The 17,547-nt window shown below is 40.4% G+C and overlaps 1 protein-coding gene across 3 annotated transcripts in view; it reads right to left on the reverse strand.

Annotated features, from left to right (window-relative positions):
- Positions 1 to 3,223: 3,223 nt before the first annotated feature.
- Positions 3,224 to 17,547, reverse strand: part of MRPL48 (mitochondrial ribosomal protein L48) — a 54,850-nt gene continuing 40,526 nt past the window's right edge. For all 3 annotated transcript variants that reach the window (XM_044258568.1, XM_044258569.1, XM_044258570.1), the window contains 4 exons: positions 17,021 to 17,190; positions 6,807 to 6,909; positions 4,454 to 4,543; positions 3,224 to 3,507 (listed from right to left, as the gene is read on the reverse strand). In XM_044258568.1, coding sequence (XP_044114503.1) covers positions 3,433 to 3,507; positions 4,454 to 4,543; positions 6,807 to 6,909; positions 17,021 to 17,190 — 438 coding nt within the window. In that variant the 3' untranslated portion in view covers positions 3,224 to 3,432. The remainder of the gene's footprint in view (positions 3,508 to 4,453; positions 4,544 to 6,806; positions 6,910 to 17,020; positions 17,191 to 17,547) is intronic.

Here is a 17,547-nt window from a genome sequence, read left to right on the forward strand (position 1 = left end):
TTTTAAGGGGTTGGGATGTGAAGCAGAGGGAGAGGGACAAGCACACTCCAGGCTTAGTACAGAGTTTGACGGAGGGCTCAATCCCAGAACCCTGAGATAATGACCTGAGCTGAAATTAAGAGTCGGACACCTGGGACACCTAGGTGGTGTCCTTAAGCGTCTGCCTTAGGCTCAGGTAATGGTCCCAGGGTCCCCCTGCTTCTGGGAAGCCTGCTTCTCCCTCTGTCAAATAAATAAATAAAATCTTTTTTAAAAAAGAGTTGGACACTTAAGGGGCACTTGGGTGGCTCAGTGGGTTAAGCCTCTGCCTTCAGCTCAGGTCATGATCTCAGGTCCTGGGATCAAGCCCTGCATTGGGCTGTCTGCTCAGTGGGGAGCCTGCTTCCCATCAGGATCCAAGCATTTTAAAAACTGATCAAATATACACTTAAGATCTGTTGTTTCATTATAAATATAAATTATATCTCAATTAAAAAAACTTTTTAAGAAGTGTGCTGAAGAAGTTTGGAAGGGAAAATAATCCAATATTTACTGAGCACTTGCTAGCCCATTTGTATATATTATCTCCATCTCAAATTCCTAAAAAGGGAGTATTCCCATTTTACAGATCAGAAAACTGAGGTTTATGAGGTTAAAATAATTCACATGAGTCCCTAAGAATAGTTAAGTATAGAAAATAGGAATAGCCTAGGTTTGTCTGACTCTTTCCTTTATAATAAGTTGTCTCAGGGAGGGTGGGAAAGTTATTTTCAACATTGTGCAAGAAACTTACACTCCATTTGACTTCACTGCCATGTGATTCTAGGAAAGTCCATTTCCTTCTGGACCTCACTGGAGAGAATCGATGAAGCTCATAATTGTTTTGTAACTCTGAGGTTCTAGTAATCAGAATACCTCCCATCCTTCTTGACAGGATAAGGCATTAGAAGCAATTTCCATTTATCTCAGGGCAGACTAAGGAGTAACAAAAGCTCTTTGACTCTGGTGAGAGGATAAATCATCAACTAGGTCAGTGACAGGAGAGCTCCAAGGTGAGGGAATCCAGTTGCCTCCTATTCAAGAGAAAAACCTGACTCATCCCTCAGTGATGTAATGGAAAGGGATGGACTGGGAATCAAGAGATCTGAATCCTGTTCCAAGGCATGCCTGTGAGGTGTGCTGTGACCTTGGGTAAAAGCACCCTTTCCTGGGTCCCTCACCTATAGCTGCTAAAGGAGAGGGTTAGGCTAGCTGGGTCCTAATGTTCTTCAGCTCTAGTGTCTTGTCAGTTTATTAAACCCTGTGTCCTGCTTGCACAAATCACAAATCCAGGTTCTAAATAGAGTCCTCAGGACATGGGGACCATGTGTATTTGTATACATCTGTTTATTCATCTTGATCTTCCTGTCTCTATACATCTCCCCAAATTACACTCATCCATTAGCAACTTCTCTTTTATCTTCCCTAAAAGAGACTCAGCAATGAGTAATTCTACAACCAAAATACGAGTTCTGACCTGAAAAATTTTGCCCAACCTCCCATTGGGCTTCACTTGAAAGCAGTGGCCTGCTGAACCTTCAGTGTCAATTTAGAGAAGCATTTTAACTTAAGGTAACTGCTATCTTGACAGCTCTCCCTTAGTGTTATACCTTAGAAGGAAATCTGAGTGTCCTATTGTTGCCTTTAGAGACCAACGCAAAGAAACCAAAATAACTTCAGAACTGCAACTGTTGAGTTTTAGAAAAGTACATGCAATGCTAAGAATGCTCTGGGCTCCCACAGACCTCTGCGTGGGGGTACCCCACAGCAGCAGTGGAGTACAGGAGAGAAAGATCTGTCACTTATTAGTTATGTGACCCTTCAGGAGAATGAAGTTACTTTCTATCTCCAGACCTCAGTTTTTCCATCTGTAAAACTGGGACAATGCCATCAACGTCAAGGATAATTTTTATAAAGTACATAGCATAATGAGGGCTCTGTATGTGTGAGATACATACTGAGATACACATACTCATACATAGCCTTTTCACACACACCAATACCCATTCACACTGAAGGTTCACGCATATATACACCCTAAAAGACTGGTGTAAGGATTAGAGCTCATGTAGTACCTTGCACAGAGTCTAGCTCAATAAATGACCGCTATTATGTACAAAAGTATGAACTCACTAATACCCAAAATAGGAAAAATATCAGAGATCACTTAGACTAGTGGTTCTCAAAGAGGTATCCTTGGACCAGTTGCATGAGCATCAGCATCACCTGGGAACGTGTAAGAAACACAAATTCTATGCCCTCACTCAGGATCTACTGAATCAGAAAAAATAAGGGTAGAGTCCAAAAATTTGTGTTTAAAAAGCCCCCCAGGTGGTGATTTGGATGCACACTTAGTTTGAGAACCAGTGACTTAGATCAGGGTTTGACAAACTATTTTTAGAAAGGACGCATGATGAATGTTTTGCTTTTACAGTCTGTGTCACAACTATTCTGCCAGTGTGAAAGCAGCCCTACACCATATGTAAGTGAACGACCATGGCCCTGTTCCAATACACAGGCAACAGAGCTTTAGAACTAAATATAGGTGGTAGTTGTATAACATTGTGAATGTATTAAATACCACCGAATTGTCTGCTTTAAAATGATTACTTTTGTGGTTTGTGAATTTCACTCCAGTAGATTACTTTTAAAAAAAGAGGCAGTCAGTGGGACTTGGCTTACCAGCAGGAGTTTTCTGACTTCTGACCAAGATCAACCTTAATTCTTTGTGTAAACTCCTTCCAGGTAACCTTAATTAGCAGTTATGTAACATCTCCCTGAATGACGAGTCACTCACTACCCACAAAGTGGTATTTTTTCACTACCGCCAGACCCTGATTCTATCTGGAGAGGTTTTCTTCATATACAGAGCCAAAATCTCCATCCCTATGCCTTCTATCCATAGGGGGTTTACTTATGTTATGATCCTCTGTTTCACTAAAAGATTCAATGCCAGATTGCTTGAAAGGATGAGATCACTCTAACTGGGGAAATACTGAAGGGAAACATGCTTCCGTGCTAAAGAGAAAATATAATCCCTTAAAGATACTCCACAGGGGCGCCTGGCTGGCTCAGTTGGTGGAATGTAACTCTTGATCTCGGGGTTGTGAGTTCAAGCCCCACAACGGGTGTAGAGATTACTTAAAATCTTAAAATAAAAATAAAAGATATTCCACAGGATGGACTGACTTCTCACATACACACATGCCCTTCAGCTGTAGATTTTTATTAGATGGAGAATGTCTTAGGTTGGCCCAAAGGAAAGTGGTGAGAGTTGGCAAACACTCCTCCTTATAAGAGAGGAGGCATTCCTGGCTAATGGGGATGGGTAGTTATGATAGCTAAAAGTCAGTGTCTTCTGCTTATCTTTGACCACTCAATATCACGAGTCCTGACACGAGAGTCTGCAGTGAGCTAGTTCAACTTGGCCAACAGTTCTTCCAGCTCTGGCCGAGCTTTGAACCTTCCCTTGAAGTCTTCTTCAGTGTGCTGGGGAGAAGAAAAGGAAAATAAGGGGGAATTACTGCAGAGCTTTCAGTTATTCAAACATACACAGCATTAAAAAAAAAAAAAAAATCCATCAGCCAGCTCTGTGGGGAATGATTCAGATTTGACTAGACTTGTATTAGATACCAGACTTGTATTCAATACCAAGGATTCTGAATCGGACTTCCTCCCTGCCTAAAGAGAACCTAGAGTCAGTGAGAGAAGACAGACATATAAAGAATGAATGTCAAATGCTATGAGTATCTCATTAGAAGCACTTAAAGAGACATAATGCCCAAGTTCTCCATCTACGATCAGAAATAACAGACCTAGGGACTGGAATATTTAAGTCAGTATGACCAGCGCATTTTCCCCTGTACACATCTGTGTGCAACCCAAGTAACAAGAAGAGGACTGATAAGCATGGGCTTAGAACAAGGACAGCTGGATACAGCTGACGGCATCAGTCTAAAATGACCTGATGGATCTGTGTCATAACAATGCTTAGCTTGGCGAATGAACACAAATACTCAGTGTTTAGGCTGAGGTTCCTAATGTTTTCCAAGTTTTCTGTGCCAGTTTTCCTTCTGATTGGCATTCGTTTCTCAGCCAAGCCTTGAAGATCCAGAAAACTCCTCTTTAGAGTAATTTCCGTATTTGTGTTCTGACTAGTTATACTGTATATAATCTTGAATCACGTTCTTTCTATACACAATTATGGGCTCACCCCTAACATCGGAATACTGTGACGGAGTTCAGCTCCTGTGGTCCTTTCAGCATCAGCTCTGATGCACTGGAAGGGCCAGTAAAATGATTACGGTAAAACCGGTCTGCACAGCTTTCTTGTTTATTATCCACGTTTCTGTCCTGTTTCTAACACCAGATGCTCTTATCCATATTTTGAGCACAGGTGGGCCACCAGGGAGCCTCTTCTCAAACTAGCACCTACCTCCTTCACTGATAATCTCACTCCTTCGGGAAGATTGCTTTGGATTATTTCCAGGAAAATCTCTGCAAATGTAGCACTCAAACCGCTGATCTGCAAAAGGAAAGGAGATGAGAGACGGTAGTGAAAGCCAGGTGACTGGCAGACATGGCACGGGCTCAAACATCAGCTTCAGAAGCTACAGGGCCCGTGGGTGGAGGGTTAACACGCAGAGCTGGTTTCAGAGCCCAGCCTCTACAGGATTTCTCTTGTCATCAGTCAAGGGATCTGCTTGCTGATATAGTCATGGCCCCAATATCTGCCCCTGTAGACAGTGGATGTCATAACTCAACTAAGAAGTTATCAAGTCCAGGACGATTTTCTGATTCAACTCAGATTTACCCATATACACCTGACTGGTGTCAGACACTGCGTGAAGAATCCAGAGGTGAATCAGATGTGTGGTACAGAGACATGCAGGGGGCTGCAGGAACCCACAAGAGAAATCTCTACCTAACTTGGGAGGTGGGGTCAAAGACAGCCTCCAAAAAAGGTAACTTATAGGTGGAGTCTTGAAGAAAAACAGGAGTAAACTGGGAGAATTCAGCAGTAGTATAGAGGGATTTCAAGGCAGAGGAAATAGAGTCCAAACTTTGTCCTATGGCCCTGAGTGGCAAGTTGGATCTTTAAGATCTGTATCCCAAAAAACTCATTTCTTTTTTTTTACCAAATAATTTATTTCTGATAATATTTTAAAAACTAGATTGTTAAGTAGTGGTTTATTAAAGTAGGCGCCACGCTCAGGGGCACCTGGGTGGCTCATGGGTTTAAAAAATAAATAAATGGGGTGCCTGCGTGGCTCAGTGGGTTAAAGCCTCTGCCTTTGGCTCAGGTCATGATCCCAAGGTCCTGGGATCAAGCCCTACTCTCCCTTTCTGGCTGCCCCTCCCCCACACACATTTGCATATACTCTCTTAAATATAGAAAATCTTAAAAAAAAAAAAAAAAAAGTAGGCTCCATGCACTGCATGGAGCCAGGTGCAGGGCTTGAACTCATAACCCCAAGATTAAGACCCAAGCCGAGATCAAGAGCTGAGCCCTTAACCAACTGAGACACCCAGGCACCCCAGTACTTAATTATTTTTTTTAAATATATATATATTTTTAAATTTATTTATTTGACAGATCACAAGTAGGCAGAGAGAGAGAGAGGAGGAAGCAGGCTCCCTGCTGAGCAGACAGCCAGATGTGGAGCTCAATCCCAGGACCCTGGGATTATGACCCAAACCGAAGGCAGAGGCTTAACCCACTAAGCCACCCAGTGGCTCAGTACTTAATTATTTTTAAAGTTAGCATAGATTTAAGGTGATACTACCTAAACATTCATCTCATTATCTTGCTGATACACCTCTTGAATGGATCTAAAAGGGGTGCTGTTCATACATTAGAATATTATTCAGCAATAAAAAGGAATGAAGTGCTGACACATGCTACAACATGGAGAAACCCTGAAAACATGCTAAGTGGAAGAACGGCATAAAAAACCCTATATTGTATGGTTCCGTTTAAATGTCCCGAAGAAGTAAAACCACAGAGGCAGAAAGAGATTAGTGGTTGTCAGAAGCTGAGAAAAGGGGGAGAAAGGAGTGACTGTAAATGGGTAGTTTCTTTTTGGGGTGATGAAATTGATTGTGGTGATATTTGCATTAACTGTGAATATATTAAAACCCATTTAACTGTACACGTTAAAAGAACGTGTATGAATAAAACTCTCAATAAAGCTGTTATAAAAAGGGTGATATTGGACACGTGGGTGGCTCAGTTGGTTAAACGACTGCCTTTGGCTCAGGTCATGATCCCGGAGTCGTGGAAGTCCTACATCAGGCTCCCTGCTCGGCAGGGAGTCTGCTTCTCCCTCTGACCCTTCCCCTTCTCATGCTCTCTCTCTCTCATTCTCTTTCTCAAATAAATAAACAAAATCTTAAAAACCTTTAAAAAAGCGGGTGAAATTAAGTGTGAATTTTTAATAACTCTGGGCACCCTCATGGTAGTGTGGTTCTCACCCATCTGTCTCTGCAGTAAAACAACAGAAACCATGGCTAGATTTAAAGGGAAGCCACAGAGGGGTTTTGCTCTCAGCATCGGGCTCTCTGCTCAGTGGGGAACCTGCTTCCCCCTCTCTCTCTGCCTGCCTCTCTCCCTACTTGTGATCTCTCTCTCTGTCAAATAAATAAATAAAATCTTTTTAAAAAAAGAACTAAAACCTAAAGAATATTATCATTCAAGATGCAGCCACGAGGAAGAGAAGGGCATGGTAGAAAAAGAAAAAAGCGGGGAGAGAGGCAAATATGTTTCAAGGTTCTCCCAGAGTACCTACCTGAACCACTCGCTCATGGGTGGTGAGAACTGAGTCTGGGAGCATTTTGTTGCCTTGGTCCTGTAGCCGCAACACCTCCATGGTTTTGGTGGGCATAGCGTAACTGTAGGGAGGAAGAGGGGGTTATGAAGAAGGCTCCCTTAAGTTAGCGCCACTTCTACCAGGGGAGTCTCTGAGTACAGACACTGCTGCAATGCAGTAGCTCCTGGAATCTAGGGTTCTTCCTCTGCAGCCAGAGGGAAGGAACCTGCTCCTCCTAAACCTTCTCCAGAAGCCTCTTAACTCCCTGAGGGGAAAGACCATGTAGAATGAATGCCTTTCTGCATCCCCAGTTCTTGCCTGACACAACACTGAATAAAATCTGGTGATTAATAACTTATTTGCTGCTACTAAAGAAAAGCCAGTTCTAAATGAATCCATGTCAGGGCGCCTGGGTGGCTCAGTGGGTTAAGCCTCTGCGCCTCTGCCTTCGGCTCGGGTCATGGTCTTAGGGTCCTGGGATCAAGCCCCGCATTGGGCTCTCAGCTCAGCAGGGAGTCTGCTTCCCTTTCTCTCTCTCTGCCTGCTTGTGATCTCTGTCTGTCAAATAAATAAAATCTTTTAAGAGAAATAAATAAAAGAATCAATGTCATCACTTTGGAGGCTAACCTTGGGTATGTAACCTCTTCTGGAGAAATGAGGCATGAAACCCAACTGTTTTCAAAGAGCAAGATTTCTCAACCTCAGCACTATTAATATTTTAGTCCAAATAATTCTTTGTTGTGGGGGGCTGGCCTATGTATTCCTAATCGCTAACCACAAGATGCTGGTAGTACCCTCTGAAGTGGTAATAATAAAAATTATCCCCAGGGGCGCCTGGGCAGCTCAGTTGGTTAAGTGTCTGACTTCAGCTCAGGTCATGATTCCAGGGTCCTGGGATTGGCCCTGCCTCAGGTTCTGCACTCAGTGGGGAGGCTGCTTCTCTTCCTCCATCTGCTCATGCTCTCTCTCTCTCTCTCAAATAAATAATAAATAAAATCTTTAAAAAAAAAGTCGTCTCCAGACATTGTTAAATGTCCCCAGCTTAAGAAATACCATTGTAGAGATTGCTTGCTATGACCAGCTTCATAGCAGTAAAAAGAATACTGGATTTGAGGTAAAATCTTAGCCCTGTAGCTTATTACAAGCAAGTTACTTGTCTCTCTGGGCCTCAGTTTCTTCCAGAATAAAGAGGATTACAATCTAGGTCCATATCAGTGTGTGAAGATCAGGCACAGTGATGAGATAGGATCAATGGCTACACAGAAATGTGGTACTGCTGCTGTGTTTGTCTTAACAAAAAGTTCACCAAAATGAAGATAAGTAAAATAACAACAGTAGAATTCCTGAATTTTCATGTTACAGAAAGCTTCATCAATTGATAACAAGGGGCATGGTCCTCTACAAAATGAATAATGGAAATAACGGAAAATGGATGAGAGACACAACAGTCAGTCCTGGGTTTAAATATTGGCCCTGTCGATACCTATTTAACGCTGGACAAATTAATTCAACTTTTGAGTCTCAGATTCTTCAGCTACAAAAACGGAGATAATAAAGATAATAATACCTAGTTCATAAGATTGTTGCAATGATTAAATGACATTACATGAGCAATTTGCCTGTCATAATAGGCCTACAAACGCCAGTTCCCTTGCTCTTACAAACAGTAAATGCTAGGTATTACAAACTCTTCCAGGTAACCTCCCTAAATAACATTCCTTCCCACTTTCCTGCACAATATCTGACCTCCTCTTCCAGTTCAAATTTGGTAATAACTTCCCTACATAAATAAGGACACATTCATAGACTTGTTATGGAAGAGCAAATAAAATAACTATGCAAAGCTCTCAGGAAAGTAAAAAGCACTCCAAAATGCTGTTTTTCCTTCTTGACATTCTGCAGATAAGACTGACTGACTAAAGTGGGAGTTGTCCACTCCTGCCATTGAGCATGCATTTTATTCTTCCAACACTTGCTTTAGCAAGATGTCATTTATTTGTTCGTTCATTCATTCATTCAACAAACATTTACTGAAAGCCTGTTCTGTCCTAGGCATGCTGGTGGGCAATAGGCAGCCTATGCTTTTTTTTTTTTTTAAAGATTTTTTTAATTTATTTGATAGAGAGAGAGAGAGCAAGAGAAGAAACTCAAGCAGGGGGAGTAGGAGAGGGAGAAGCAGGCTTCCCCCTGAGCAGGAAACATGATGCAGGGCTCAATACCAGGACCCTGGGATCATGACCTGAGCCCATGACCTGAGCTGAAGGCAGATGTTTAACCACTGAGCCACCCAGGTGCCCCCAGCCTGTGCTTTAAAGGAGCTTGCTAAGAGTGTTTTGGAGAGGCAAACATCTTCACTACAGTAAGACAAAGGCAATAATAGGCATGCAGTGAATATTACAGGGACAAGAGAGAGAAGGGGCCTCAGAGAAGACTTCACAAGTGAGATGGGCTTTAACCAAGATGTTAAGAATAAACATATAGGTGTTTGCCTGGAGAACATTCCAAAAAGTGAAGCAGTTGTCTACAAAGGCATGAGAGGCCCTCAAAGAGAACTAACAGAAAAGCTAGACATAGTTTGATAAAGAAATACTGGAACTCTGTTCATTTCAAGGTAGAATAGGCCTTTGAGTAGTTAAGAATATAGGTAATTTCTCTTTAGTGTCTACACTTTTCTGTACTTTAAAAATTTTCTGCAATAAACATTACTTGTGGGGGGCACCTGGGTGGCTCAGTCATTAAGAGTCTGCCTTTGGCTCAGGTCGTGATCCTGGGGTTCTGGGAACAAGCCCCACACTGGGCTCCCTGCTCAGCAGGAAGCCTGCTTTTCCTTCTCCCTCTTGCCCCTGCTTATGTTCCCTCTCTGGCTCTCTGTCAAATAAATAAATAAAACTTAAAAAAAAAAGAAGAAGAAGAAAATAAACATTACTTGGATGATCAGACAGGAAAAAAAGAAGGGAAGAAATGAAATAACATAATGTCAAAAATCAATCTAAAATGACAAAATAATGCTACCTTCGGGGAGTACTACCTGGGAAGGGACACAGGGGAGCCTGCTGGGGTGCTAGGAAACTTAGATATCTGTGGACGCTACTAAATATAAATGATACCTCAATTTTACTTTTTTTAAAGATTTTTTTTTTTTATATTTAAGAGAGACAGAGCATGCGTGTTTGTAAGTAGGGGCCAGGAAGCGCAGAGGGAGAGGGAGAATGAGAGAGAGCCTCAAGCAGACTTGTGGGCTGAGTGCTGAGCACGACTCCCCATGCAGGGCCCCATCTCATGACCCCAGACCACGATCTGAGCTGAAATCAAGAGCTGGATGCTTAACTCTGGCTGAGCCACCCAGGCGCTCCTGTACCTCCATTTTAAACGGTGTAAGTGGACTTCAAGAAAAAGGGGGCGGGGAGAGTAGCCTTACAGAAAGTGATGCTGAGCCATGCTTTTATTCTCCATAAAACACAGGGGCTAGATCAGCTTCAGGCTGGGAAGTTGCTCCCACATGAGTTAAGATTTCCGTCTCCAGGCAGCTGCTCAGCAAGGGAGGCGGGCAAATTAAGAGACCTGCAGGCCAGGCTTCTTCCTCTACCCTCCTGGGTGAGTTGCAGCTGCAGCAGTGCAAACCATTTATAGAACAAAAGCCAGCACACCGCTCCCCTGCCCAATTCCATGTCAAGGTCAGAGCCCTACCCTGCCACTCCCAGAGGAAAAAATGGATCATGATGAAATGAAAATAAGAAGAAAAGAAAATCATTTCATCTCTGAAAAGCTGGGCAGTGAGAATGCCTAACAATATGATGGTCTGAAAACCTCAATCAATGCAGGGCAGTGAGTTGCTGAAAACGAACATCTCTTTGTGCTCTATGCTATTTGGAGCAAAGAGCAGAAAAGAGGCAAAAAGCAGGACATCATTCAGTCTGCTGTTCTAGGAATCATGTCCATGACTATTGAAACTCAGTCCAAGTCAGTGAATATTTATTCAGTGCTTACTATGTGTCAGGGATTGGGCAAGGTCTTAGGGTTAAACTGTTAATGAAGGCAGGAACAGTCCTTGCCTTAGAGATCTTAGAGTCTAAGAAGGAAGGTCAATAATCATCAAGTAATTAAAAGGGCAAGGAGTGGGCACTATGAAAAGGAACTTACATAACCTTTATTTCTCCTAAATATATAACATAAAGACCTAATTTGGTGAGGTGCTCTGAAGAAGTGACATCCAATATGAAGCCTAAGAAAGCAGTAGGGGTTAGTTACATAAAGGGGAAAGAGTATTCGAAGTTTTATAGAGAGCAAGCATATGCACAGGTCCAGAGGTGGAAGGGGATAAAAAACAAAGTCCATGTTAACTGGAGGGAGAGAGAGAGGGAAATGGAAATGAGATGAGAAGCAAGCCCAGGCCATAGGGCACCTAGCAAACCATGTGAGAAACTTTAATTTTGACCCTAAAGAAATGGGAACCCAGAGAAGGATTTTAAGCATGGTAGTAACCTGATCATATTTCCATTCTAGAAAGATCACACTGAAAGCTGTGTGGAGAACCAATTATGAGGAATTAAGAATTTGAAAAAAAGTGGGTTCAAATCCAGTCCTTGCTTTGTATCAGATGTCTGACCATAGGCAAGCTTCTATTATATTAACAACAATAATAATAATAGCAGCCAAGTGTTGCTGGGAACAGTTATAATATATTTAATATTATAATATATAATATTATATATATATTAGCAACCTCATTTTACAGATGAGGAAACCAAGATACAGAGTTTAAGTAAACTGCACAATGCCACACCATAAGAATGCTACAGAACAAGAGTAAAACCCAGACAGTCTGGCTACAGCTTTCATTTGTGAATATGTGCAAGGTGCTTGTTTGAATTAAGCAACATTATACAAAAAAGGCCAGAGTAGTTGGCTAATAGTAGGTGCTCAACAAATGCTACTGCCTCCCTGCCTTTACTCAAATGAAACCAGAGCTTTCCAAAGCCAGGTTTTAAAATCAACACATTTTAAGAAGTCCTTCTGAAAATTTAAAGCGCTATTCCAGAGAGCTGACCTACTATAGATATGATAACATTCTGTAAATCACATTTAATGCCTCTTTGCCACCACAAAATCTACCCCAATCTCTGCTAGCTAAAAAAAACCAAAAAACAAAAACCCATTAATTATTAATAACAGTATTATTTATAGGAATTTGCAATGTTCCTCTCTGCTACGTGCTATCATATACTACTTATTTAATTTTCAGAACTTAAAGTTGTAAGAAAATTATCATCCCCATTATATAGATGAGGAAACTGAGGTTCAGAATTTACCAAGGTCAGTTGCCACTAGCTGGTAGAACTAGAATCTGAACACAGGCAGTTTGATTCCAAAGCCTGTACTTATAACCATTTGTTACTCAAAGTATGGTCTGTAGACAAGTTGCTGGTGATCAAACTGCTTGTCATCAGTCTGTGACAAGCTAAGCAGGCAACAGGCACTAATCATGCTTTTTAATTCAGCAGACTTTTTTTTACAATAGCGAGACTTTCTGGATGAAGGACGCAAAGCACTAATGTACATTTTGGCTTTAGCTTCTGATACCTTTGCAGAGTGGCACTTTGAGGAAGCATTGCTCTAAATTATTATGCTATTCAGCCTCCTTGAACTGATACTGCACTTTATCCTTCACTTACCACCTTGCACGTTATGCTGTGTGTACACACACAAACACAAACACTCCCTGAAATCAGGGACATTCTCCTCAGTCTCCTCTAGTTGGGATATCTATCTAGTACAGTATCTACCACATAGTGGGAAAAGGCTCAATCAGTAGTTTTTTAATTGATTTTAATTAAAGCACTTCCAGTAAACTTTAGGAAACGTATCCCATGTATACCACACAACTGGATTGTACAGTCATATTCAAGAATCTTTCATTCTTTCAACAATGGTTTTAATGTTCCCCATGTGGCAGGTCTTGTGTTAGATGCTAAAGAAATAAAAAAAGAACACAGTTCTCGCTAACCAGCGGGGAGGGGAGCTGACAGCCCATAGCACTGAAGTGACATATAGAAGTGTGTGTCAAGTATGGAAAGAGCAGCCAACTCTCTGGGGCATCACGAAAAGATAAAGCACATCTTTAGTCCTAAAATAATTGAAGTACTACCAGCCGTGAGAGCTAAAGTCACAGCTTATTATCCAATCTTCTAGACAGCATGTTTAGCACAGTTACCCTAAGTTATAAAGGTTATAAAAGTTCAAACTTAGGGGCACCTGGGTGGCTCAGTGGATTAAGCCTCTGCCTTCGGCTCAGGTCATGATCTCAGGGTCCTGGGATCGAGCCCCACATCAGGCTCTCTGTTCAGCGGGGAGCTTGCTTCCCCCGCTCTCTCTGCCTGCCTCTCTGTCTACTTGTGATCTCTCTGTCAAAGTAAATAAATAAAAATTTTTAAAAAAATAAACTTTTTACAGAGCAACTGGAATTCATGTTGCTGACGAGAAAAAAAAAACAGTACATATACCCACTTTGGAAAATAGTTTGGCAGTTTCTTTTAAATTTAACCCAGCAATTACATAGAGAAATGAAAACTCATGTTCTCACAAAAACCTGTACATGTTTATAGTGGCTAAACTTATAACTGCCAAAAGCTGCTAATAACACAAATGTCCTTCAACCATGGAACGGATAAACAAACATACAACCATTCAATGAAATGCTAATCAGCAACAAAAAGGAACAAACTACTTGATACAGGCAACAAAAGACATGAATCTCAAATACATTATCCTAAGAGAGAGAAGTCAGACTCAAAAGGAAAAATACTGTATATTTCCACTTACATCACCTTCTGGAAAAGGCAAAACTATAGGGACAGAACACAGATCAGGAGTTGTGAGGGACTGGGGGGAAAGGGAAGGATTAACTACAAAGGCAGGAGAGAACTTCTTGGGATAATGTAAATGTTCTGTATCTTATAGTATGATGGTATTTACTGCGTGCATTTGTGAAAGCTCAGAAAATTGTTCACTAAAAGGGTGAATTGTACTAAATGAGTGCATTTGTGAAAGCTCAGAAAATTGTTCACTAAAAGGGTAAATTATATCTCAATAAGCCTGACTTTATATTGCTATTATAAATGGAAGACCCGGGGTGCCTGGGTGTCTCAGTGGGTTGAGCCTCTTCCTTCAGCTCAGGTCATGATATCGGGGTCCTGGGGTCAAGTCCCACATTGGGCTCTCTGCTTGGCAGAGAGCCTGCTTCCCCTTCCTCCCCCCACCGCACCTTCCTCTCTGCTTACTTGTGGTTTCTCTCTCTGTGTGTCAAATAAATAAATAAAATCTTTTTAAATAAATAAATAAATAAATAAATAAATGGAAGACCAGGGGCTCCTGGGTGGCTCAGCCAGAAGCATTTGCCTTTGGCTCAGGTCACGATCCCAGAGTCCTGAGATCAAGCCCCACCTTGGGCTCCCTGCTCTTCAGGAAGCCTGCTCTTCCCTCTTCTGCTCCCTATGCTTGTGTTCCCTCTCTGGTGCTCTCTCTCCCCATCAAATAAATAAATAAATAAAATCCTTAAAAATAAATAAATAAAAGAAAATAAATGGAAGACCAGTATCAGCTGCCATCAAGAGAAACTTTTTTTAAAAAGTACAATGGGGTGCCTGGATGGCTCAGTTGGTAGAACACATGACTCTTGTTCTCAGGATCATGAGTTCAAGCCCCACTTTGGGCCTAGAGCTTACTTTGAAAACAAAAACAAAAAAAAAGTATAGTGAAAAGAAAAAGAAAATGTTGTAAAATTCTAGCTAGATACTATGCTAGCCAAAGACTCTGAGTCTGAGGCCTCTTCTCCATTATGAAGATCAGGAAGTGCTAGAGAGTGGTGTTAAGGACATACCAGATCCACACACAAGAATTTCTCCTTGACATAATTAGGTTGAATGAGAATTAAAAGGGAAGAAATTTCTCACCATGTGATTTAATGTTATTTAAAGTCAACTACAGGGTATCCCACACTTTCTGAAACATGGAGATAAGATATGTCAAGTGCCTGGCCTGGAGTAGATAGCCAGTAAGTGTTAGTTCTCCTCCCCTACAGTATTCCAACAAATCCAAAGAGCAAATGAGAAGCAAAGTAGGCAAAGAAACCCTAAATTAATGGGGAGATATGCCTTGTTAATGGACCAGGGGAATCAAAATCAGTGTCAATTCTCTTCAAATTGACCTACAGATCCACCATAATCCCAAGAAGATTCCATCAGTTTCCTTTATGTAGAAATCAACAAACTTATTCTAAAATCTTTACAGAAAGCCAAAGGATCTAGAATAGCCAAAATAATTATGAAAAAAAAAAAAAGAACAAAGATTAGTTTCAGTAATCAAGCTACAGTAATCAAGACAATATGGTATTGGTATAAGTTAGATACATAAATCACCATAACAGAATGGAGTCCAGAAATAGACCCACATATGCATGGTTAACTGACTTTCAAAAAGTGCTAAGACAATGTGATAAAGATAGAAAATCTTTTCAACAAATGGTGTTGGAACAACTGGATATTTAAATGAAGGGAAAAAAAAAGAACTTTGACCCATATCTTACACCATATACAAAAAAAACAAAAACAAAAACAAAAAAAACTAAAAATGGATCATGAACCTAAATGTAAAACTTAAAACTATAGAACATCTAGAAGAAAACACAGGAGAATATCTTTGTGATCCTGAGTTAGATAAAGTTGTCTCAGATATAATACCAAAAGCATGACTGATAAAAGAAAAAATTTATAAACTGAACCTCATCAAACTTAAAAAAAAGTCTGCCTTCCAAAGGACTCAGCTAAGAAGATGACAAGATAAGTCAAAGACAGGGAGAAAATATTTGCAAAACACATACTGTAAAAAAAAAAAAAAAAACCACCTGGTATCCAAAAATAGAAAAAGAATTTCCATAATTCAATAATAAGGAGACAAACAACCCAATTTTAAAAATGGACAAAAGAGTTGGACATGTCATCACAGCAGATATAGAGGAGGCAAATAAGCATATGAAAAGATGCTCAAAATCATTATGTACTAGGGAAATGAAAACCAAAAACTATAAGATACCACTCTATAAGAATAGCTTTAGAAAAAAAAACTGATGATATCAAATACTGACCAGGAAAAGGAATTACTGTAACTCACACATTGTTGGTGGGAAAACAAAATGATGCAGCCACTTTGGAAAACAGATGTTGGTTTTTCATAAAGTTAAACATACAGTCACCATACAACCCTCAAGTCCCAGGCTTAGGTAGCTATCCAGGAGAAAAGATATATGCCCCACAAAACATACAAGAAGATGCTTATGACAGCTTAATTCATAATCACCAATACACTGGAAGCAACGCAAATGTACATCAACTGGTAAGTGGATAAGGCAATTAAGGTCTACCACTTAATGGAATACTACTCGGCAATAAAAATTTCTGAAAACATGGAAGAATCTTAAATACATTATGCTAAGTGAAAGAGGCCACACACAAAAAGCTACACACTGCATGATTCTATTTACATAATGATCTGGAGACTTAAAACAACAGGACAGAGGGCGCCTGGGTGGCTCAGTGGGTTAAGCCGCTGCCTTCGGCTCAGGTCATGATCTCGGGGTCCTGGGATCAAGTCCCGCATCGGGCTCTCTGCTCAGCAGGGAGCCTGCTTCCCTCTCTCTCTCTCTCTGCCTGCCTCTCTGCCTACTTGTGATTTCTCTCTGTTAAATAAATAAATAAAATCTTAAAATAAAATAAAATTAAAAAAAAAAAAAAAAAACAGGACAGAAAATCAGTTGTTGGTTGCCAGGGATATGACTACACCTGGGCACCAGGAAAATTTTGGAGTTAATGAACTGTTCTGTATTCTGATTGTGCTAAACTATATGCCTAAAAAGGGTGAATTTTACCAAATATAAATATTTCAAAACCTCATTTATATATAAATATACAACTTCTATATATTTATATATATATAGAATGTATATTTATAAATATATATTTATAAATTTCAGGAATCAAATATATAATCAATATATCGAGTAACCAACATATATAAATATATATTTATAAGTATATATTTATACAAATATAGTCATTTATATACAAAATTTATATACAAAACTACAAAGCAGAGCATGCTACTCACACCAAGAATATCCCATGCAAAGGCTTCCTTCATACCTTTCCTCAACTTTAATGGATAGATGGTTACAGAGGTTGTGAACATATTCGGCATAACTCTCCACCACAGCCATGTCGTATGCAGTCAGGTGAATGTTTAAAACCCCATATTCATAATCTGTCCCCAAATTAATGGGTCTCACTTCCACTTTTGCCCTCTTCTTCTTGGGCTGAACAGAAAACAAAAGGAGAAAAGGAGATAGAAAAAAAAAGGAATTACACAAAAAATTCTAATCATCCCATCTTGATATCAAAGAAATTAATCTTTCAAATAAATTTGTTCACCATTTTTCTCTTAGGTTACCTTACCTTCAAACTGAAGTTCCCTTGGGAAGAAATGGGTAGCTTCCCTTGCTAGTCTGGGCTGTGACATCAGCCAATGAAAGGAGAGGGAATATTGCTGGCACTACTTTAACACAAATACAAGTGACTATCTTCTGCAATTAATTTGTTAGGAGACTCATCCCCTTCCCTGGTCCCCTCAGCTTCCCAATTTTCAAGTTGGTGGAGTTATGCCAGATAACAGA

The sequence above is a fragment of the Neovison vison genome, chromosome 7, assembly GCF_020171115.1.
Source record: "Neovison vison isolate M4711 chromosome 7, ASM_NN_V1, whole genome shotgun sequence".
Lineage (NCBI taxonomy): Eukaryota > Metazoa > Chordata > Mammalia > Carnivora > Mustelidae > Neogale > Neogale vison.